Source organism: Carcharhinus amblyrhynchos, chromosome 19 (genome assembly GCF_965287045.1).
Source record: "Carcharhinus amblyrhynchos chromosome 19, sCarAmb.v2.hapA, whole genome shotgun sequence".
In the NCBI taxonomy this organism is placed as follows: domain Eukaryota; kingdom Metazoa; phylum Chordata; class Chondrichthyes; order Carcharhiniformes; family Carcharhinidae; genus Carcharhinus; species Carcharhinus amblyrhynchos.
Genome location: NC_137342.1, coordinates 780,514 through 803,787, shown reverse-complemented (window position 1 = coordinate 803,787; position 23,274 = coordinate 780,514). Strand labels below are relative to the sequence as shown.

The 23,274-nt window shown below is 44.4% G+C and overlaps 1 protein-coding gene across 1 annotated transcript in view; it reads left to right on the top strand.

Moving 5' to 3' along the window:
- The first annotated feature begins 648 nt into the window (after positions 1-648).
- Positions 649-23,274, top strand: part of dld (deltaD) — a 41,072-nt gene continuing 18,446 nt past the window's right edge. The window contains exons 1-7 of the mRNA XM_080207123.1: positions 649-725; positions 2,609-2,681; positions 6,630-6,709; positions 14,877-14,945; positions 15,070-15,139; positions 18,119-18,219; positions 22,721-22,864. Coding sequence (XP_080063249.1) covers positions 675-725; positions 2,609-2,681; positions 6,630-6,709; positions 14,877-14,945; positions 15,070-15,139; positions 18,119-18,219; positions 22,721-22,864 — 588 coding nt within the window. The 5' untranslated portion in view covers positions 649-674. The remainder of the gene's footprint in view (positions 726-2,608; positions 2,682-6,629; positions 6,710-14,876; positions 14,946-15,069; positions 15,140-18,118; positions 18,220-22,720; positions 22,865-23,274) is intronic.

Sequence of the window (23,274 nt, the reverse complement as noted above, 5' to 3'; positions counted from 1 at the left end):
ACCGGAGTTGAGGGGATTGAGCTATGAGGAGAGGCTGAATAAACTAGGCTTGTACTCGTTTTTAGAAGAATGAGGGGAGATCTCATTGAGACGTATAAGATGATGAATGGGATGGATAGGATAGAGGTGGAGAGACTCTTCCCGCTCAGAAAGGACAGTAGGACTAGGGGGCACAGCCTCAAGATAAAGGGGGGGCGGTTTAGAACGGAGTTGAGGAGGAACTTCTTCACTCAAAGGGTGGTGAATCTCTGGAATTCTCTGCCCGTTGAAGTGGTGGAGGCTGCCTCGCTAAATATTTTTAAGAAGCGGGTTGATGGGTTTTTGATAAGAGAGGGGATTAAGGGTTATGGGGAGAGGGCGGGAAAGTGGAACTGAGCCACGACAGATCAGCCATGATCTTATTGAATGGCGGGGCAGGCTCGAAGGGCTGGATGGCCTACTCCTGCTCCTATTTCTTATGTTCTTCGGATTTGGAGGTATGGGGATTTGGAGGGTCATGATGTGGGTATGCCGTTGGACTAGGGTTGCCATGGGGATTTGGAGGGTTGCCATGGGGATTATTGGCTGCGACCAGAGGGCGGGGTCGCGCTCTGAGCATCATGGGAATGCTCCTTCCGCTGCAGCCAATCAGAGCCGCGGTGTGTGCTGGTCAGGACGGTGACGTATTTCCGGTTATGGCGGGGACGATGCGAAGCTGGAATCTGATGTCCCGGCAGCTGCTCAAGGTCAGCCCGGCCCCCCACACCCAATCCTCATTCCACTCACAACCCGGGTTAGGCTTCACCTCCGGGGCCTCCCATCCACACACACAGCCCACCCTCACCCATACCAGGGCCCAGGCTCCGTCCAGGCCTCAGTGTCGGCGTTCGGGAGCGGGGGGAAGCCCGGCCTCCGGGAGGCCTCGGGCCTGGAGGGAGGGGTCGCCGAGGGGGAGGCCCTGGGAGGGGGGGAGGCCCTGGGACAGCGGGGGGGGTGGAGGGGGGGCGAGGCCCTGGGAGGGGGTGGTCGGTGCCCTGGGATGGGGGGTTGGGGTCCTCTGGGATGGGGGAGGGGGTGGGGTGCTGTGCCCTGAGGAGGGGGGGGTGGGGCCCTCAGATGGGGTGGGGGAGGGGAGGGGGTGGGGCCCTCGGATGGGGGAGGGGGTGGGGCACTGCGCCCTGGGGAGGGGGCGGTGGGGCACCGCGCCCTGGGGAGGGGGCGGTGGGGCACCGCGCCCTGGGGAGGGGGCGGTGGGGCACCGCGCCCTGGGGAGGGGGCGGTGGGGCACCGCGCCCTGGGGAGGGGGGGGTGGGGCACCGCGCCCTGGGGAGGGGGGGGTGGGGCACCGCGCCCTGGGGAGGGGGGGGTGGGGCACCGCGCCCTGGGGAGGGGGCGGTGGGGCACCGCGCCCTGGGGAGGGGGCGGTGGGGCACCGCGCCCTGGGGAGGGGGCGGTGGGGCACCGCGCCCTGGGGAGGGGGCGGTGGGGCACCGCGCCCTGGGGAGGGGGCGGTGGGGCACCGCGCCCTGGGGAGGGGCGGGTGGGGTGGGGCGGGGGGCCCTGGGACGGGGAGGTGGGGTGTAGGGTGAGGGCCCTGGGACGGGGAGGTGGGGTGTAGGGTGAGGGCCCTGGGACGGTGGAGGGGGTGGGGGGAGGAGGTCGGGTGCAGTGGCGGGGAATGGCTATGCCCCCAGAGCCTCCTGGAGACTGTGCCCACTCCACCACCACTGCCAGAGTGGCACCTCCGTGGTGATGTTCTCTAATTTGTTGGCATACTGAGTTGTTGCTGCTAGCAGATGGGCAAACCTGAATACATTTAAGTATTTGTAAAATTATGCAGCAGGAATGTAGATTGTATAATTAATTTCATAGAAATAGAAATCATAGAAACTCTACAGTACAGAAAGAGGCCATTTGACCTATCGAGTCTGCACTGACCACAATCCCACCCAGGCCCTACCACCATATCCCTACATATTTACCGACTAATCGCTCTAACCTATGCATCTCAGGACACTAAGGGGTAATGTTTTTTAAGCATGGCCAATCAACCTAATGCGCACATCTTTGGACTGTGGGAGGAAACTGGAGCGCCTGGAGGAAACCCACGCAGACGTGAGGAGAATGTGCAATCTCCACACAGACAGTGACCCAAGCTGGGAATCGAACCCATGTCCCTGGAGCTGTGAAGCAGCAGTGCTAACCACTGTGCTACCATGCTGCCCCACGATTTTCATAATTTATATGAAAATCTCCCCATTTTAGTAGATTGGTCATGCAAAGTTGCCCCTTAGTGCTAGGGGTGATTAGCAGAGTAAATACCTGGGATTATGCGGATAGGGCCTGGGTGGGATTGTTGTCGATGCAGGCTGGATAAGCCAAATGGCCGCCTCCTGCACTGTATGGATTCTGTGTTTCTATGAAAGTTTTTCAGTGTTTATACGTAATCTCACATGCCCAGCCCATGCTTATTTTGATTTAAAATCTAGACTGTCTGCACCATCTAGTAAAGGATTTTTGATAAAGAAAATGATGGTGACCTGAGTCAGAATGTGGTCTCATATGTTCCATTATTATTGTCACTGGTTTCTATTTAAAATTTACTGAAATTGTATTTTTCTTAATGCAGACTGGACATGCTTGTCGCAGACTCCAAGGCCTTTCAGCAATCACTCTGCGAACCTATGCCGATGTTGCACCAGGTATGGTACGTGCACTCAGACCCTGTTAAGTGTGAATTTTTCCCCTTCCATTAGTCACTGAGCTGCTAGTGTGCACTAACTTTGCTGTGCTTTTTAATCTTTGTAATTTCAGTGACAAGTGATAGTTCATTAAGACTTTTGCAATGAAAATTTGATTTTAATGGAAAATGATTATAATTTGTGATTATAAAATATGTTGCTTTTAAAACTAAAGCACTTTGTCAATACTCTTCTCAGTTCTAAACAAACTAGGGTGAGGCTGTACATTGATGAATTTGGAAGCCTTTTTCCCTCATGCTGACTAAACACATCCTATGCAGGATATATAGTACAGAAACAGGTGACTTGGCCTACCTAGGCCATGCCAGTGTTTATGCTCCTTTCAAGCTACCTGTCATCATTCTTTATCCACCATCGTAACCCATTTACTTCATTGGCTAAACACATTTATACTATTCACTTTACTCACTCCTGCGGCAGTGAGTTCCACTTCCTCACCACTCTCTGGGTGAGGGTATTTATTCTGAGTTCCCTGCTGGATTTCTTTGTGAGTATTTTAATTGATGGCCCCTAGTTATACTTTTCCCCACAGAGGAAACACTCTGTGTACCCACTCCATCAAAATCTTTCAGAATTTGAAAGGCCTCTAATTAATCTTCCCTCAATCTTCTTTTGAGAAGAGACCCAGCTGATGTGTACCCACATATTTTTGAATCATCCTTGTAATTTTCTCTGCATCTTCTCTGGTGCTTCGATATCTTTTTTATAATATGGTGACCAAAATTACACGCGGTCCTCCAAATGTGGTCTGATCAACATTAGATACAGATTTGACGTAACCTCCTTGTTTCTCAGTGTTACTCCTCCAAAAATAAAGCCCAGTATTTAGTTTGTGCTTTTTATGATCTATGGCACAACTTTTAGTGGTTGTATTTGGCCCAGATCTTGATGATCTTACTCTGGAGATATCCCCAACCCCAATCCCCCGTCTCCCTGGAGAATTCCCATGTAGACAGTGTGGGGAGACCTCCAAGGAATCCCCCAGTGCATCATGGGGGAGGTTTGGACATGTTTGATTTGGTTTATTATTGTCACATGTACTAGCATACAGTGAAAAGTATTGTTTCTTGTGCACTATACAGACAAAACATACTGTTCATAGCGAAGGAAACAAGAATGCAGAATGTACAGCAATAGGTATAGCTAGAGTGTAGAAGAAAGCTCAAAATGCGAGTTAAGTCCATTCAAAAGTCTGGCAGCTGGGAAGAGGCTGTTTTTTCCCTCACACTGACTACGTGACCTCAGACTTTTGTATCTTTTTCCTGATGCAGTGAGTAAATCCCATGTTCAGAGTGCCTCTGAAATGCTTCAGTTAAAGTCTTTGAATGGCAAAGCAGACTCAATGGGCTTATCCAATCGCAACCTTGCATCTGCACCCTGCCAACCCTCATATTCTATCACTCCTTGGTTACCAAGAATCTATCCACCTCTGCCTTAAAAATATTCAAAGGCTTCTTCTATGACCTTTTCAGGAAGAGGATTCCAAAGGCTCATGGCCCTTTGACTGAAAAAAATCACCACTTCCTTTTTAGCCGCTAATTTTTAAACAGTGACCCCCTAGTTCTAGATTCTACCGTAAGAGGAAACATTCTCTCCTCATCCACCCTGTCAGATCCCCTCAGGATCCCATGTTTCAATCAAGTCGCCTCTTACTTTAAACTCTAGCAGACACAAGCCTAGCCTGTCAAATTTTCTTTATAAGACAACGCACCCGCTCCAGGTATTAATCTAATAAACCTCTGAGCTGCTTCCAACACATTTACATCCATAAATAAGGAGACCACTGTTGTACTCCAAATGTGGTCACCCAAGTGCAACTGAAGCATAATTTCCCTTTCTTTGTATTCAATTTCCCTCACAATAAACAATAACATTCTGCTCGCTATCCTACTTGCTGGCTGTTTGTGTATACTGATACTGGTCTTTTGTGATTCATACACTAGAATACTCAAGTCAGAGCTCTCCTTTTTTTTATTATTCCTCCCAAAACAGAATGGCGGGGCAGGCTCGAAGGGCTAGATGGCCTACTCCTGCTCCTATTTCTTATGTTATGTTCTTATGTTATGTTCTTATGTTATGTTCTTATGTTATGTTCTTATGTTATGTTCTTATGTTATGTTCTTATGTTATGTTCTTATGTTATGTTCTTATGTTATGTTCTTATGTTATGTTCTTTCATGTTTTCACACACCGTACTCCATTTGCTAAATCTTTGCCCATTCATTTAACCTGTCTATGGGCGGGATTTTACAGCCTCGCTCAAGCAAGACTGGAAATTCCTGCCTGAGCTCAATGGAGAGCCCCTTGCTGGCTCTGATTCTGTGATGGGCGAGCAGTATAATTCCGGTGTATATCTTTTTGTAGCCTCCTTGTGTCCTCTTCACAACTTCCCTACCTATCTTTGTGTCATCATCAAATTTGTGAATGACCCTCCAATTCTTCATTCAAGTCATCTCCATAAGTGTCAACAGTTGAGGTTAAAGCGCTGATTCCTGTGGCAAACTACCCATTACGTTTTGCCAACCTGAAAAGATTAATTTATACCCACTTTCTGCTTCCTGTTAGCTAGCTAATCTTCTATCCATGTCAATATGTTATTCCCTATACTATTAGTTTGTATTTTCTACAGCAACTTTTGATGCAGCACTTTATCAAATGCTTTCTGGAAATCTAAGTATAGTACATCCACTGATTCCCCTTTATCCACAATCATGTTACTTCCACTAAGAACTCGGAAAATTCAGTCCTTTGTATCTTAAAGATGTTCGTGTGAGAATTCCATTCCTTGCTACTTGGACAGTTCTAAGGTCAGTTATAAATGGCCTTCTCTTGTAAGGTTCTTATCACGATGCATCTACTTGTCACCGTATGGCTTTTCCTGGGATGTGTTCAGACCTGATTCAGGTCTATAGTTGCTGGAACTAATTCAATAGGAAAAAAAATCAGACTTCAGACTTTATGTCCAGTGTACATTTGCCACGACTTGGCTGTCTTTCAACAAGTTTAATGTACCCCAGTTTGATTTGCAATCCCTATGCGAGTGTAACATTTGTAGTCAGAGGTGTTAAGACTGCAGCAATTTATTGAATGGTCAGTGCTTATTGGTGGCAGTTGGTTGATCCCAGTATAACAATTGTTCCATGTAACAATATATCAGTAACAAAAGTTAAAATAACCTTATTAATCTAAAAGTTCGTACATTTGAGTTAATGGCTTTGTTGTAGTTTATATATTTGTGAACATTGTGGTGCTGACATCTGAATAATCTGAGACCGGCACAGTCAGTCCCCTCAGCTGCTTCAGGTTTTCACATGAGAAATTTTAAGACCAGAGAACATCTCTGGAACACCGGTACCTGTTTAAATAAATTCCTTCTATTTAAAAAGAGTAGTTTGGCAGATATTTCGGAAATAAATCCTCCCTTAAAAAGGAATCTTCGAAGTAGCATCATCTTAATTGGTGTTTATGTTATTCAGCAATAACATGTTTCACATATATCGCTACTCAGAAATGAGATTTATTTTGGAGAAGTGGTTTTTATCTTATTAGATTTGCATTTTAAAGCAGAGCAAATTTAAGATCAGTTTATACTGATTAGATGTATTTAGTTTGCTTTCAGGCTATTAAACAGCTATTTATTGCATTCAATTGTAATCTAGAGAAATGCATGTTATTAAGTAACTTTTTGTTCATTTTGTCATGCTTCAAAATTCTTATTGTGTTCCTACTTCTTGTGAACTGGATTCCATCATTCCCTACTCTACAGCCCCATTCTTGCTCGTCTCCTTCCAATATATGTCAGACAGTGAGAGAGTCAGGCTCTCAGCCTGATATTGGGATAATATCAGCGTATTATATTGATGCTAAAAGTATTGTTTCTCATTCCAGTTGATGCCGATGTCACAGTGGTGGGCTCGGGGCCAGGAGGGTATGTTGCTGCCATTAAGGCGGCACAGTTGGGGTTTAAGGTAAGTTAAAGAATAGCTAGCTAAATATAAATTGAAATTGTGTTCAGATGAAAGCCACACATCCAAATTTACCAATGATACAAAGATATTATAAGTAGAAAAGATGGAATTATAAAAAGAAATTGATAGATTAAATGAACAGGCAAAACTATATAAATTCATTTTCAGCATAAGCAAATGTGAGATCATCCACTTTGGACCCATAAAGGATAAAAACAGGGGAACTTTTAATTGTTGAAAAACTGGAGGTCCACACAGATGTGCAGGTTGGGGTTCCACATTTATAAATTATTAAAATGTCATTGACAGGTACAGAAAATAATCAAAAAAGGTTTATAAAAGATAATGTCGCCACAGTCCCTGATAACCATAGGTTGCTCCCTCATTTGAGGAAGAGCGCTGACTGGTGGTGAATTAATTGGAGGATTGTGCACCTCAGGCAAGGGGCAAGGTTGAGAAGGCAGGGCCTTCATGAATTAACCTCAGCCGGTATGGGAATTGAACCTACGTTGGTATCACTCTGCAGCACAAACCAACTGTCCAGCTAGCTGAGCTAACCAAATGAACAAAAGTTAGTAGGGAGGAAAATGGGACGTTGCTATTTCTTGCAAGGGAAATGCAATACAAAAGTAGGAAAGTATACTGCAGCTGTAATGGAGCTGGTGGTAATGCAATTGGAATATTGTGCAGAGTTTTGTTCTTCATATCTGTCAAAAGATGCATTTGTTTTAGAAGTAGTTCAAAGATCCACTCCATTCATTCCTGGGATGAGGGATTTATTCTATGAAGAAAGGTTGAGCAGGTCGGACCAGTGGAGTTCAGAAGAATCAAAGGTGAACTTATCGAAATACGAACAATCCTGAGGGGACTTAAGAACATAAGAAATAGGAGCAGCAGTAGGCCATCTAGCCCTTCGAGCCTGCCCCGCCATTCAATAAGATCATGGCTGATCTGAAGTGGCTCAGTTCCACATTCCCGCTTTCTCCCCATAACCCTTAATTCCCTTAACATAGAACATAGAACATTACAGCGCAGAACAGGCCCTTCGGCCCACGATCAATCCCCCTACCAATAAACGCCAAGACACCGTATGCCTTCTTAACAACCATTAACCTTAATCTTAACCTTGTCTGTCAAAAACCTATCTACCCGTGACTTAAATATATTTAGCGAGGTAGCCTCCACCACTTCAACGGGCAGAGGATTCCAGAGATTCACCACCCTTTGAGTGAAGAAGTTCCTCCCCAACTCTGTTCTAAACTTACCTTGAGGCTGTGCCCTCTCGTCCTACTGTCCTTTGAGCGGGAAGAATCTCTCTACCACTACCCTGTCCATCCCTTTCATTATCTTATACGTCTCTATAAGATCCCCCCTCATCCTTCTAAACTCCGAGTACAGACTCAGTCTATTTAATCTCTCTTCGTAGTCCAACCCCCTCATCTCCGGTATCAGCCTAGTGAACCTCCTCTGCACTCCCTCCAAGGCCAAAATATCTTTGCGCAAGTGCGGCGACCAAAACTGCACACAGTACTCCAGCTGCGGCCTCACCAGTACCCTGTACAGTTGCAGCAAGACCTCCCTACTTTTATATTCTATCCCCCTCGCTATAAAGGCCAACATTCCATTCGCTGCCTTGATCACCTGCAGACAGGGTTTTTGCGACTCATGCACAAGGAGCCCCAGGTCCCTCTGCACTGTAGCATGCTGCAGCTTTTCACCCTTTAAATAATAATCCCTCCTACTATTATTCCTGCCAAAGTAGATAACCTCACACTTGCTAACATGGTACTCCATCTGCTAGGTCCTCGCCCACTCGCTCAGCCTATCCAGATCCCTCTGCAGACTTTCCACACCCTCTGCACAATTTGCTTTTCCACTTATCTTTGTGTCATCAGCAAATTTCGTCACCCTACACTCAGCCCCCTCCTCCAGATCATCTATATAAATGGTAAATAGCTGAGGCCCCAGCACTGATCACTGCGGCATTCTGCTAGTCACCAACCGCCAAACAGAATAACACCCATTGATACCAACTCTCTGCCTCCTATTAGACAACCAATCCTCTATCCACGCTAACACCTTACCCCCAACTCCATGCCCCCTAACCTTCTGAAGCAACCTTTTGTGCGGCACCTTATCAAACGCCTTTTGAAAATCGAGAAACACCACATCCACCAGTTCCCCTCTGTCTACCGCACTAGTCACATCCTCGTAGAATTCCAATAAATTCGTCAAACACAACTTCCCCTTAACGAATCCGTGCTGCGTCTGCTCTATCAAACAATTCTTCTCTAGTTGCCTCGCTATTTCTTCTTTGATGACGGATTCAAGCATTTTTCCAACTACAGACGTTAAACTAACCAGCCTATAATTCCCTGCCTTTTGCCTGCTACCTTTTTTAAACAGCGGCGTAACATTAGCCATTTTCCAATCTTCTGGCACTTCCCCGGAATCCAGCGAAGTTTGGTAAATAATCACTAAGGCATCTACTATCACCTCTGCCATTTCCTTCAGAACCCTTGGATGCATTCCATCCGGTCCTGGGGACTTGTCCACCATCAGTCCTGCTAGTCGATCAAGCACTACCTCTCTCGTGACAGTAATCGCATTCAGGCCCTCAACGCCTATCATCCTTCTATCTTTAATGTCTGGCAAACTATTCACGTCCTCCTCTGTGAAGACCGAGGCAAAAAACTTATTTAAGGCCTCAGCCGTTTCCTCATCTCCCACCACTAAATCCCCCCTCCCATCCTCCTAAGGGTCCAACATTCACTCTAGCCAGCCTCCTCTTTATATATTTGTAAAAACTCTTACTGTCCTTTTTTATATTTAGTGCTAGTTTAGCTTCATAGTCTATCCTCCCTTTCTTTATCAACCTCTTGGTCAGTCTTTGTTGATTTTTAAACCTCTCCCAATCTTCTACTCGCCCACTACTTTTAGCCACTCTAAACGTATCAGCTTTTAATTTAATACTCTCCTTTATTTCCTTCGATAACCACGGCTGATCATCCCTTCTCCTACATTCCTTCTTTACCATCGGAATATATTTCTGCTGAGCACCGAAAAAGATCTCCTTAAAGATCCTCCACTGTTCCTCAGCAGTCCTACCGACCAATCTGTGCCCCCAATCTACATTCGCCAATTCCACTCTCATCCTATCGTACTCCCCTCTGTTCAAACAGAGGACACAGGTTCGGGACCCTACTTTCTCATCCTCCATCTGCATCAAAAACTCAACCATACAATGATCACTCATCCCAAGAGGATCCCTCACAACAAGTTCCCTAATTCTCCCTGCCTCGTTACACAACACCAGATCTAAGATAGCTCGCTCCTTCGTCGGCTCCAACACACACTGTTCAAGGAAACTATCCCGGCAGCATTCCAAGAACTCTTCCTCAAGCCCACCGTGTCCGACGTGGGTCAACCAATCAATATGTAGATTGAAATCCCCCATAATTATCGCCGTTCCATTTCTGCACGCATCATTTATTTGTTTGTTTATAGCCCACCCGACCTCCAAGTTATTATTTGGGGCCCTATAGACCACACCCACCAGCGTCTTCCTCCCCTTACTGTTCCTTATCTCCACCCACAACGATTCCACGTTCTGCTCTTTGGAGCCTATATCTTCCCTTACTACCACCCTGATATTATCCTTAATCAGCAGAGCTACCCCACCCCCTTTTTCCTTCCTTCCTTTCCTTCCTAAACACTTGATACCCCTGGACATTCAGCTCCCAGTCCCTGTCACCCTGCAACCACGTCTGGTCCCACCACGGTTCAGACCAAGACCATCCCATCTGAACAGGTCCCACCTGCCCCAATACTGGTGCCAGTGCCCCATAAATTCAAACCCATTCCTCCCACACCTGAGCCACCCATTCATCTCTTTAATCCGATTTACCCTATGCCCATCTGCACGCGGTTCAGGGAGTAATCCAGAGATAACCACCTTGTCGGTTCTGCTTTTTAATTTGATTCCCAGCTTTTCATACTCCCTCTGCAGATCCTTAGTTCCCATTCTGCCTATGTCGTTGGCACCCACATGTACCACAACGACCGGATTCTCACCCTCCCACTCCAGGTTCCTCTGCAGCCCAGATGAGACAGCCTGGATCTGAGCACCAGGCAGACAACACACCCTTCTGTATTCTTTATCATTGTGACAAAAGACAGTGTCTATACCCCGAACCACACTATCCCCAATTACCACTACATTCCTCTTTACTTCTTCCCCTTTGTCCTGTGACTGCACCACTGTACCGTGGGCAGTTTGCTCATCAACCTTACAGCCCTCATTCTTGTCCACACTGGGAGCAAGAACCTCAAACCTGTTGTGCAGGTTGAGGCCTTTAGGTCCTCCTCCTCCTCCTCCTCCTCTCCCACCCCAGCCAGTCTAGGGGGTTTGACTTTCTCTTGTAACCCATTTTCCAGGTTACACTCCCTCTCCCTTATGAGCCTCAGTGTCTGAAGCTCGAGGTTCAGCTCATCTACTGTGAGCTGGAGCTCTTCAAGCAACCAGCACTTACTGCAGACATGGTCACTGGGAAGGACCTTGGGTCCACCCAAGGTCCTTGATGGGTGGATACTGGGGGGAGATTACCACTTGTGGGGAAAACTAGAACTGGGGGCCATAATTTTAGAATGAGATCTTTTTAAAATGAATTTTTTTCTGAGGGTCATTAATTTGTGAAGTTCTGCCAGACGGGCAGATATAACTGGATAATTGAATATATTCAAAGCAATGTTAGATTTTTGTTAGACAAGGAGATTGAGGGTTATGGGGGACAGGCAAGCAAGTGGAATTGAGACCATGGGACCAAAATCAGCCATGATTTTATTGAATAATGGAGCTGGCTTTAAGGGCTAAATTAGTTACTCCTGTTTCATTTGATCCCCAAATCATTCTTGTCGATGTTTTAACGTAGAACACTACAGCACAAACAGGCCCTTCGGCCCACAAGTTGCACCGATCATGTCCATACCTACCAGGCCTATCTATAACTCCCAATCCCATTAAATCCCATGTACTCATCCAGAAGTCTTTTAAAAGACCCCAGCGAGTTCACCTCTACCACCACCGAAAGCAGCCGATTCCATTCACTCACCACCCTCTGAGTGAAAAACTTACCCCTAACATCTCCTCTGTACCTGTTCCCCAGCACCTCAAACCTGTGTCCTCTCATAGCGACCATTTCAGCCCTGGGAAATAGCCTCTGAGAATCCACCCTATCTATACCTCTCAACATTTTATAAACGTCTATCAGGTCACCTCTCAACCTTTGTCTCTCCAGGGAGAAGAGACCGAGCTCCCTCAACCTATCTTCATAAGGCATGCCTCCCAATCCAGGCAACATCCTTGTAAATCTCCTCTGCACTCTCTCAATAGCTTCCACGTCCTTCCTGTGGTGAGGTGACCAGAACTGCGCACAGTACTCCAAGTGGGGTCTGACAAGGGTCTTATAAAGTTGCAGCATTATCTCCTGACTCCTAAACTCGATCCCTCGATTAATGAAGGCCAGTACACCATACGCCTTCTTGAAGGTTTTCTGAAACCTTCGCATCCGTTTTAGAGAGTGGGATGCAGAATTGGGCACATTACTACATTTGAACCCAAACCCAGTGTTTTTATAAAGTTCACCATAACTTCCTTGCTTTTGTATTTCATGCCTCTATAAACTGTAGGATATCAGATGCCTTATTAACAACTTTCTCAACCTCTTCTGCTACATGCACAGAATGTGCCCATATACCCCCCTGTCCAACCCCATCCCCTTGCTCCTACACCTCCTTTAGCATTGTACTCTTTACAAGGAAGCAATCTCCAAAATACAGACCTATAGTTTTCAAATACTGGAAATTTTTAAAAAGGAAATACGTGCTGTGATTGCACGCCACTTTCTCTAGTGTTATACGTTTAATTCACGCTGGAGGTGGCTCATTCAGCAGGGCAGAGCTTCCCATTGTCCCATATTTAATGCACAAGCAGAGGAAATTTGCAAAACTTCTCCTGCACTTAGGGCCCCAGACACCCTCTGTCATCTGTCTGTAAATCTGGGATGGAAGGTCAGGTGGTTTCCTAGTCAGTGGTATGTGAAAGCACTTAGTGAACTATGGGGGATTCAGCAGTATTCCTAGGTCTGGCAAAGAGAGAAATAAAAAGCTTACTTGTCTTAATTCTGCTGTTCAGTGCAACTCTTGGGTATAGCAGACTTTGAAGCACATTTGTCAGTGTCTGAAGCAACTTGTCCTGACATTGGAGAGCAATTTCAGAATAGTCTGAATCCATCAGATCAAATGTGTAAAACCTGCATTTACTGGTAAAATGGTGTCTTGCCTGATTTTATTGATTACATGATTCGAAATCCTTCAGTCGTGGTCCCCCCGTACTCCTGTGCATTTATTTTGTCTTTCCTCATTCTTCCTACCAAAATGTGCCTCTTCACACTTGCCTGCACTAAATTTCATCTGCCACATGTCATGAGGAAATGAGTCAAAAGTCTCAGCACTTGAGATTGACAAGAAGACAGTTGCAATAATGAAAAATCATGACAACCTGATGGTGCCACAAGCCTTTGGATAGCCAGGTTCAAGGCCTAATAGAGTTCCTACAGTGCAGGAGGAGGCCACTCGGCTCATTGAGTCTGCACTGACTCTGAGAGAGTATCCCACCCAGGCCACCCATCCCCACCTGTAACTTGGAACATTTGCCATGATTAATCCCCCTGACCTATGCATCTTTGGAAACTAAGGGGCAATTTAACGTGGCCAGTCCACATAACCTGCAGGAAACTGGAGCACCTGGAGGAAACCCATGCAGACACGGGGAAAATGTGTAAATTCCACACAGTGACCCAAGGCAGAAATCGAACCTGAGCCTCTGGCAATGATGGAGGCACTGATTGTAAAAAGAATACATAGTAGGCTGGTCTCATTGTACAAGTGCCTGATACTAGGCAATGCAGAAAGGTTATCTGCAGTGAGTTGAAGCTCAGCTAATCACTTCTATGATGATCAGTTCAAAGAATCCGAATTCTGAAGACCTATCTTTTTTAACAAAAGCGGGATCTCAGTGGGCACATGGGGAAGGGAGCATTATGTTTATGGCAGGTAAAGTGGCAAAAGGTGATTCCCAATGTCATGAGCAAGCCTTTCCACCTAAGTGAAGAAGAGTCCAACAGAAATCGAGGAAAGGTCAACCCTTGGGTCAACCTGCCATCCCATGTGTAGTGTAGAAAAATGGTCCTTTCACAAACCAGATTTGTACTTCGTCCATGGTCATAGGAATGTGCTAGTTACAGAACTCACGCTCCCAACATCCATCAACTCCTATTTATCCAGAACACAGAGTTCCTCCACTAATTTCCTACCCATCCAAGCTTGGATTTCAAGCTCCTTATCCTTGTCTATTGATTTTTTTTTTTGTGGTCCCACTTCTCTTGACCTTGGTGTCACCCTTCCCAGCTAATTATTTCTGCTATTTTTCTGCTAGTCTTCTGTGCTATCCATTGCCCCAGCTCCTGTTCTATCATCAGTCGTCTTTGGTCCCCTTTAAACCTCTCCCCCAATTATGTTGTGGTCAGCTGTGCCTCATTTCTCTCCTATTCCTGTTTTCCTCTCAACTCTGGGATTTGTCCCTGGATCAATGGATATTATTCTTCCTCCTAAATTGTTCAGTTACTTTTCATGTTGCTAATTTATGGAAATGATGCACAGTACTTTGGTAAAGTGGTAGTGTGTGACTTGAAGCCACAGCTTCTCATGCCAGTCAAACTATAGCAAATTGACCTGACAACACTAATTATAGGATATCTTAGAGAACTGAATTAAACCATCTTAATATAAAATACATTTCAGATTTCACTACTTCAGATTTCTAACTTTTTGGTATTTTTTTTCTGTTGATTTTAATAGACTATATTTTACCCTGTTCATAATTAAAACTAAATTTTAGTTTAGCAAAGGGGAATGGAGTATGGGGAGATGAAATGAAGTGGAAAATCAGTCATTCTTACTGAATGACTGGGCAGACTCAAAGGGCTGGCTAATTCCTGATTGTATTTATCTCTTTATTACATAGGTTCAGGTCAAACTAAGAGCTGTTAATCAACTCTGATTTCTAAGGTAATTTCAGTATGTTGACTTTACTTTTTAAACCTTGCAGACCGTCTGTGTGGAAAAGAACAATACATTGGGTGGGACATGTTTGAACGTGGGATGCATCCCCTCCAAAGTAAGTAATTATTCAATGTGTGCCACACTGCATTTTTAATTAATGCTGTATTAGTACATATCTTAGAGTGCTTTACATATTATAAGATTAGCTGGTTAATCACAATTGTGATTATTGTTCAAAGGCTTTGCTGAATAACTCCTATCTCTATCACTTGGCCCATGGGAAAGACTTTGCCAGCCGAGGGATTGAAAGTAAGTACGTCTTCCATTTGTAATAAAAGCAAAACTATTGAAAGCCCTCCATCCATATCTGGCAGTATCTGTGGAGAGAGAAGTAGAATTACATTCATGTCTGTGACCTTCTGGCAAAAGTTAGAAATATAATAATTTTGAACAAAGGATTGGGGTGGGAAAAAATCAAAAGGGGAAGATCTGTGTTAGTACCAGGCAAGAAAGATCAGGTAATAAAAGGCTTTGTGAATCAGGAGCAAAGGATGTGGTGATGGAAGAAATAAAGAAGCAAAAAAAGGTCTGGAAGGGCAGAGGCAACTTGAGTGGGGGGTTGGGGGGGAGTCGGTGGTTGGCAGTGGGGGCGATCGGGGGGAGGGGTGAGATGGGGCAGCAATCAGCAAGGACGACCTTGGCAGAATGGCCACCACCTGCTCCTATTTTCTATGTTTCTTTGACCTCTTGGGTTTGGTGGGATGGCAGGTGTCATGAAATTTTCAAGTTTAAACAGGATCATGTCATTTATATACTGGAAATAGAGGTAGCACTGAAACAAGGAAGGATTAGAAGAAATGAATATAAGATTTTGGTGATAAGAACATAAGAAATAGGAGCAGGAGTAGACCATCTAGCCCTTCGAGCCTGCCCCGCCATTCAATAAGATCATGGCTGATCTGTCGTGTCTCAGTTCCACATTCCCGCCCTCTCCCCATAACCCTTAATCCCCTCTCTTATCAAGAACCCATCAACCAGCTTCTTAAAAATATTTAGCGAGGCAGCCTCCACCACTTCAACGGGCAGAGAATTCCAGAGATTCACCACCCTTTGAGTGAAGAAGTTCCTCCTCAACTCCGTTCTAAACCGCCTCCCCTTATCTTGAGGCTGTGCCCCCTAGTCCTACTGTCTTATTTGAGCGGGAAGAGTCTCTCCACCTCTATCCTATCCATCCCATTCATCATCTTATACGTCTCAATGAGATCTCCCCTCATTCTTCTAAACTCTAACGAGTACAAGCCTAGTTTATTCAGCCTCTCCTCATAGCTCAACCCCCTCAACTCCAGTATCAGCCTAGTAAACCTCCTCTGCACTCCCTCCAGGGCCAAAATATCCTTGCGCAGGTGCGGCACCCAAAACTGCACACAGTACTCCAGCTGCGGCCTCACCAATGCCCTATACAGCTGCAGCAAGACCTCCCTACTTTTATATTCAATCCCCCTCGCTATGAAGGCCAGCATCCCATTAGCCTTCCTGACCACCTGCAAGCTGGGTTTTTGCGACTCATGCACAAGGACCCCGAGGTCCCTCTGCACTGTCGCCTGCTGCAGTTTTTCTCCACGTAAGTAATAGTCCTTCCTACCATTATTCCTACCAAAGTGGACCACCTCACACTTGCCAACATTAAATTCCATTTGCCAGTTCCTGGCCCATTCGCCCAGCCTATCTAGATCCTTCTGCAGACTCTCCACACCCTCCGCACAATTTGCCTTTCCCCCAATCTTGGTGTCATCGGCAAATTTCGACACCCTACACTCGGTTCCCTCCTCCAGATCATCTATATAAATGGTAAATAGCTGAGGCCCCAGCACCGACCCCTGGGGCACCCCACTAGTCACCAACCGCCAATCCGAATAGCACCCATTGACCCCCACTCTCTGTCTCCTATTTGACAACCAATCCTCTATCCACGCTAACATGAAGAACTTTTTCATGCAGCAAGTGGTATTGACCTATAACTTGCTCCTTGAAATCAACTTCAAAAGCAAAAGATTAGGCATTTGAAGGAAATTAAAATGCAGGGGTACAGAGGGGGAACGGAACTATCTGGATTGTTCAGCAGTGCTGATCTGGATTTGAAAGGCCAAGCTATACCATAATCCATTGGATGTATTGCACAAAAGACACCGTAGCAACAGCTTTTGTTGAGAGGAAGTGGAATTAAAGGAGAGATTGTTTAAAGTGAAATAGTGGTGAATGTTGGGCTGTTTGGGATGAAGAATTGGTGAGCAATCAGACTGTCCTGGTTGATGATGGAGTTGTAGTGTCTTTGGACATCCTGTGCTGAAAATGAGATATTTAGGTTCCAGAAACTTAAGTTAACAGAGGGTGTTGAAATGGTTATAGATGTAGATGGTAAGAGATTAGACAAGGATGCTGTGAGGTGGGAAGAACTCTGTCCAAATGGGCTGAAATGATGGGCCTACCAGTGCGGTCTCTTGTGGACGTATGTTTTGTTTATTGTTGCCTGTCTTCCTTTTCTGATTGGTTTTAGGTTTGGCTAGAAGTTGGAGTAGAGTGGGATTGGTCAGTTTACACCATCAGTTGCTGATCTTTTTCCCCCTTTAACTTTGCTGTGTTTTATGTAAGGTTTTAACCATTTTTTTAGATTGTTTTTGTTATGCTATTTCTGATCTTTAAAATGAATGAAGCTGGGTCTCATGGTTTATTTCACTACAGGTTGTGAGACTGCTGAAGTTTTTGACTTTAGCAGTGGTGAGTGGCAGCTGACTTTATTGTTTAATTTGTATCTGGCTTATCCTGAGACAGATCTACATTAACAATATTACAACAATATTGGAAATTCTTGCCAAAATGCATCAAATCCCCATCAGAATCAAGGATACCCCTCCCTGCAAGTTGCCACCTGTAAAAGGAAGTGGGATATTTTCAACCCTAATGTTTTGTTAATCATAGAAGGACATTCTGCCCCATAGGGCAGGCCATCGAATGTGCACTGACTCTGCAAAACAGTATCCGACCCAGGCCTCGCCCCCCCCCCCCCCCCCGCCCTTGCCTGGGGGGGGGGGGGGGGGGGGGGCCTCGCCCGGCCCCCCCCCCCCGGGCGAGGGCGTCCTTGCCCGGGGGGGGCCTTGCCCGGGGAATTAATAGTGCAGAATTCTTAATTATTTGATTCCTTAAAATGTTTCTTATCTTACATTTGATAAAATGTAACATGCGCAGTTTTGAAGGTGCAAAAGCTTCATCTTTACTTCATTTTGTTCTAAGTCACAGGCATGAATCTTAACCTGGAAAAGATGATGGAACAAAAGAATAATGCAGTGAGGTCATTGACTGGTGGAATTGCCCATTTATTTAAACAAAATAAGGTTTGTTTCTGATATAAATGTTGAACTAATGAGCTATTTGTAGATGGCATTTTTTTTCCCCAGAGTTGTGCCAGAATATGTCGAAGTTTGATTAACTGCCAAGTTTTGTATTTTTAGTGCCCACTCTCTCTTCCTTACTCAAGTACGAGCAGAACACAAGTTTAGTTTTAACATTTTGAAGTATATTTTAAAAATTCAGATCCTTAAGCGGAGGAAATTCTGTTTTTCAACTTAGCAATATTTACAAATTTTTCATGTGATACAAATGTTTTTGTGTGGAATGTAGTAATAGGAGATTTGTGCTGGTATCCCCTGAGCTGTCGTGTATGCTTCTGTTACATTGGGGTTTGTGAGATCTGAAACAAGTTTTACTTTCTCTCAATTGCATAATCCGATTGGTTTGTTACACCTCATCTGCATGTCGACCATTCTTTCTTCAAGGTTTTCTTCTCTAGTAACAATGTAAATGATTCACTGTATTCTAACGATCCAGTTTATCGATTATAAAATGTGCAATATTTTTGTCACGAGATTCATTCTTCCCCTCGTTATGATTTTCATGGAGATTGATTGGGAATTTTTTAAAAGTTATCAATGCTGCAATGCGGTCAATTTTAAAAGGACAAGATTTTCATGATTTAAAATTTTAAAATGTGTAAATAATCAAAACAAATAACTAAACAGATGAAACATTAGTTAACAGGCAGTTAATTGAACTAGCATGGTACTTTTGTATTGACTAATTCAAGCAATTGATTTATGTCTTACAATCTCTTTTGGCGCATGCTGCACATCTGGCAGATGTGTAGCATTCGAAGAACGAGTTCCAAATTATTCCCGATTTTCCAGCAGGCTCACTTAGAACCATAAAAAAGTGACAGCACAGAAGGTCGCCATTTGGCCCATCTTTTCCACACCAGCTCAAGGACACCCTTTCTAATCGCACTGTCCTGCACTCTGCCCAGAACCCTATAATTTACAGCACTTAAGGTGCAGGTCCAGGAATCTTCTAAAAGAACTTCGGTCTCTGCCTCCACCACCAACTCAGGCAGTAAATTCCATACACCCACCACCCTCTAGGTTTAAAAAAATAAGTTCTTCTTGACCCTCCACACAGACTGCCACTTATTTTGAATCTGCATCCCCTATAGAACTCTTCCAAGAGAAATAATTTCATCCTGTCTCTTCCCCTCATAATTTTGTACACCTCTATCAAGTCACTCCTCAGTCACCTTTGTTCCAAGGAAAATAACCCCAACCAATCCAATCTCATCAGAGCTACACTTTTCTAGCCCTGGCAACATTCTTATAAACATCCTGTGCACTTTCTGTGGAGCAATTACATCCTTCCTGTAATATGATTAGAACTGCACACAATACTCCAGTTGTGGCCCCGCTAGTGTTTTATACAATTCCAACACTACATCCTTTAATATTCTATACCTCTACTAATATCCTTCTTTGCAACCTTGTCTATTTCAACTGCTGCCTTTAGAGATCTGTCTGCCTGTATGCCAAAATCTCTCACTTCATTTACCCCTCTTAGTATATTCCTGTTTATTTTGTATTGCCTTACTGTTTGATCTCCTTAAATGCATTACCTCGCATGTTTCTGTTAAAATATATCTGCCATTTTACCATCCACTCCACCAATCCATCGATATTGTTTTGTAGATTACAGCTATCCTCTACACTATCCATCCACTACTTGGCCAATCTTTGTGTCATATGCAAATTTTCCAATCATGTCATCCATGTTTATGTCTAAATTGTTAATCTGTAACACAGATAGTAAGGGTCTCAACAGTGAGCTCTGTGGAAGACCTCTTGAAACAACTTTCCATTCATAACAGCATCCATCGACCATGACCCTTTGTTCCCTATTACTGAACCATCTTTGGATCCATTTGCCACATTACCTTGCATCCCATGGGCTTTTACTTTTTTCACTGATGTGCCGTGTGGGACCTTGTCAAACACCTTGCTAAAATCCATGTACACAACATCCACTGCACTACCTTCATTAACCCTTCTTGTCCTCAAAAAATTCAATTAAGTTTGTGAACCAACACCTTTAACAAATTCATGCTGATCATTGCTGACTAGCCGAAGCCTTTCTGCGTGACAGTTAATTTTATCTCTTAGGATTGGTTCTACTAATTTGTCCACCACAGATGTAAGACTAACTGGTCTATAATTGTTTGACATTTCCTTCAATCCTTTTTTGAACAATGAAACTCTGTTTGCATTTCTCCAGTCCTCCACTAGCTGTCCTGTATCTAGTGAGGATTGGGAAATCCTCCTTAAACGTTGTTTGCTATCTCTTCTCTCACCTTCGGCAGCTTCAGAAACAATCCATCTGACATATCAATGTTCAGGGATTCCACCCCTTCGAGTATTTCCTCTCTACGGTTATCCTATCCAATATCTGTGTTCTGCCTGGTTCAAAGAACAAAAAAAATTACAGCACAGGAACAGGCCCTTCAGCCCTCCAAGCCTGCACCGACTGTGCTGCCTGACTTAACTAAAACTCTGACCCTTCTGGGGACCATATCCTTCTATTCCCATCCTATTCAGGTACTTGTCAAGATGGCCCTTAAAAGTCACTACTGTATCCACTTCCACTACCTCCCCAGCAACGAGTTCCAGGCATCCACTTTTTGCTAGGCTCCCTTTCCAATCAACTCTGATCAGCTCCTCCCTCATGTCTTTGGAGTTACCTTTATTTAATTGTAATACTGTTACATTTGATTCCAGCTTCTTCCTCTGAAACTGTAGGGTAAATGCTATAATGTGGTTATTCTAAAGGTTCCTTCACCTTTAATTTCCCTAATCAAGTCTGCCTCATTACACATCATCAAATCCAGAATTGCCTGTTCCCTAGTAGCTCTGTCCCAAGCTGCTTCAAAAAAATCTCAGACGTTTTCTTGTGATCCACTACCTGTCTGATTTTCCCAGTCCACCTGCATATTGAAGTCTCCTATCATTATTGTAATATTGTTTTCTTCATATGCCTTTTCTATCTCCTGGTTTATTTTCTGTCCCACATCCTGACTACTGCTAGTGGGCCTGTACATAGCTCCCATCAGGGTCTTTTTACCTTTGCGATTCCTTAATCTACCTACAGAGATTCTATGCTTTTTGATCCTATATCACTTGAATTTAACTTCATTTCTTACTAACAATGCAAATCTGCCTCCTTTGCCCAACTGCCTGTCCTTCTGATATGACACATATCCTTGGATATTTAGATCCCAGCGCTCATCCCCTTGCCACGTCTCTGATGTCCACAACATCGTACCAGTCAACTTCAATGTGTGCAACATGCTTATTTACCTTGTTCCATACACTGTGTGCATTTCGATACAACACCCTCAGTCCTTCATTGACCACCTCCCTTCTCACACTTGTCACTTTTTTTTGCTCTGCCTGAGGTTAGATTCCTGCCACGTTCCATACTCTGTGCTCTGTTATGCGGTCTGGGAACTTTACTCATCTCTCCTGAGCCCTCTGCTCCTTTAACTAGCTGGAAGTCTTCATCATTAACCTGCACTTCTGCTCTCTCCTTTAACTTTGATTTTCTAATTTGCCATACAACTGAACCCTCCCCCCACTATTTACACGATTTGCCAGGACTCTGATCCCGGCGTAGTTCAGATGAAGACTGTCCCATTGGAACAGGTCCCTCTTTTCCAATGTCCCATGAATTCAAACTCATTCTGCGCACACCAAACTTTTGAGCCAAATTTTTACCTCCTTAATCTTATCCTGTGCCAATTAGCTCGTGGCTCAGGTAGTAATGCAGAGTTATTAGCTTTTTGATTCTGCTTTTAAATTTAGCTCCTAGCTGTTCATTTTCCTTTATCAGAACTTGCGTTGCTGTTCTACCTACGTCGTTGGTACCTACATGGACCACGATGGCAGGATCTTTACCCTCCCGCTCCAAGTTCCTCTGCAGCCCAGATGAGAGATCCTGTATCCAAGCACCAGGAGGCAACACAACCTTCAGGATCTTCGATCCTGGTCACAGAACAGTGTCAATACCCCTAACTATACTATCGCCAATTACAATTACATTTCTTTTTTCTCCCCCAACTTGAACTGTGACTTACTGACCAATCAGCACCCTCCCTTCCGTGACTTACTGACCAATCAGCACCCTCCCTTGTGGCCTTTGCTGCCTGTTTCACCCAAGTCTAAAAGCAGCACTCACAGTGCAGACAGAGCAGCACTTATTGGCTTCTGTTTGTATAGATGCAACTTACAAAGCCCTGGAACTGGTTTTAACTAGTTGTACAATTAACCAGCGACTATCTCACTTTAACTTAAAGGAGACATTTTAAAACAAAACCATCTTGTAAGGTCCCACATTTGTAATATTTAGCATTTTATTTTTAAAATGTCATTTGAAATGTTGGTTAATTGAAAAGTTATGACTTGCATTTAGATAGAAGAATAAAAGTTGTTGATAGTTATTCATATCTTTCCCTAACTCTACAAGGTGACACACATTCAAGGACATGGTAAGATTACCGGGAAAAACCAGGTCACAGCTCAGTGCAGTGATGGCAGCATGCAAATCATCAACTCCAAGAACATACTCATTGCCACAGGGTCAGAGGTTACACCTTTTCCTGGAATTCAGGTACAGCTTGAAGGAAGGTCTTCTTCCCTGTTTTATTTTTTATGGGCTGTACTTCGCTGACTAGGCCAATATTTGTTGCCATTACTGATTGCCCTTGAGAAGATTATGGTGAATACAACATGCTCAGCCATTTCGGAGGGTTATTGAGTTAACTATATGACAGTGGGTCTGGAGTCGCATGTAGGCCAGACTGGCTAAGGACAGAAGATTTCCTTAGCTTGAGAATGTTAGTGAGCCAGGTAGATTTTTGTTTAAGTCACAGGTAGATAGCTTACCAATAAGGGAATTAAGGGTTATGGGGAGCAGGCGGGTGAGTAGAACTGAACAACTATCAGATCAGCCATGATCTTATTGAATGGCGGGGCAGGCTCAAGGGGCTACACGGCCTCTCTCCTCCTATTTCTTATGTC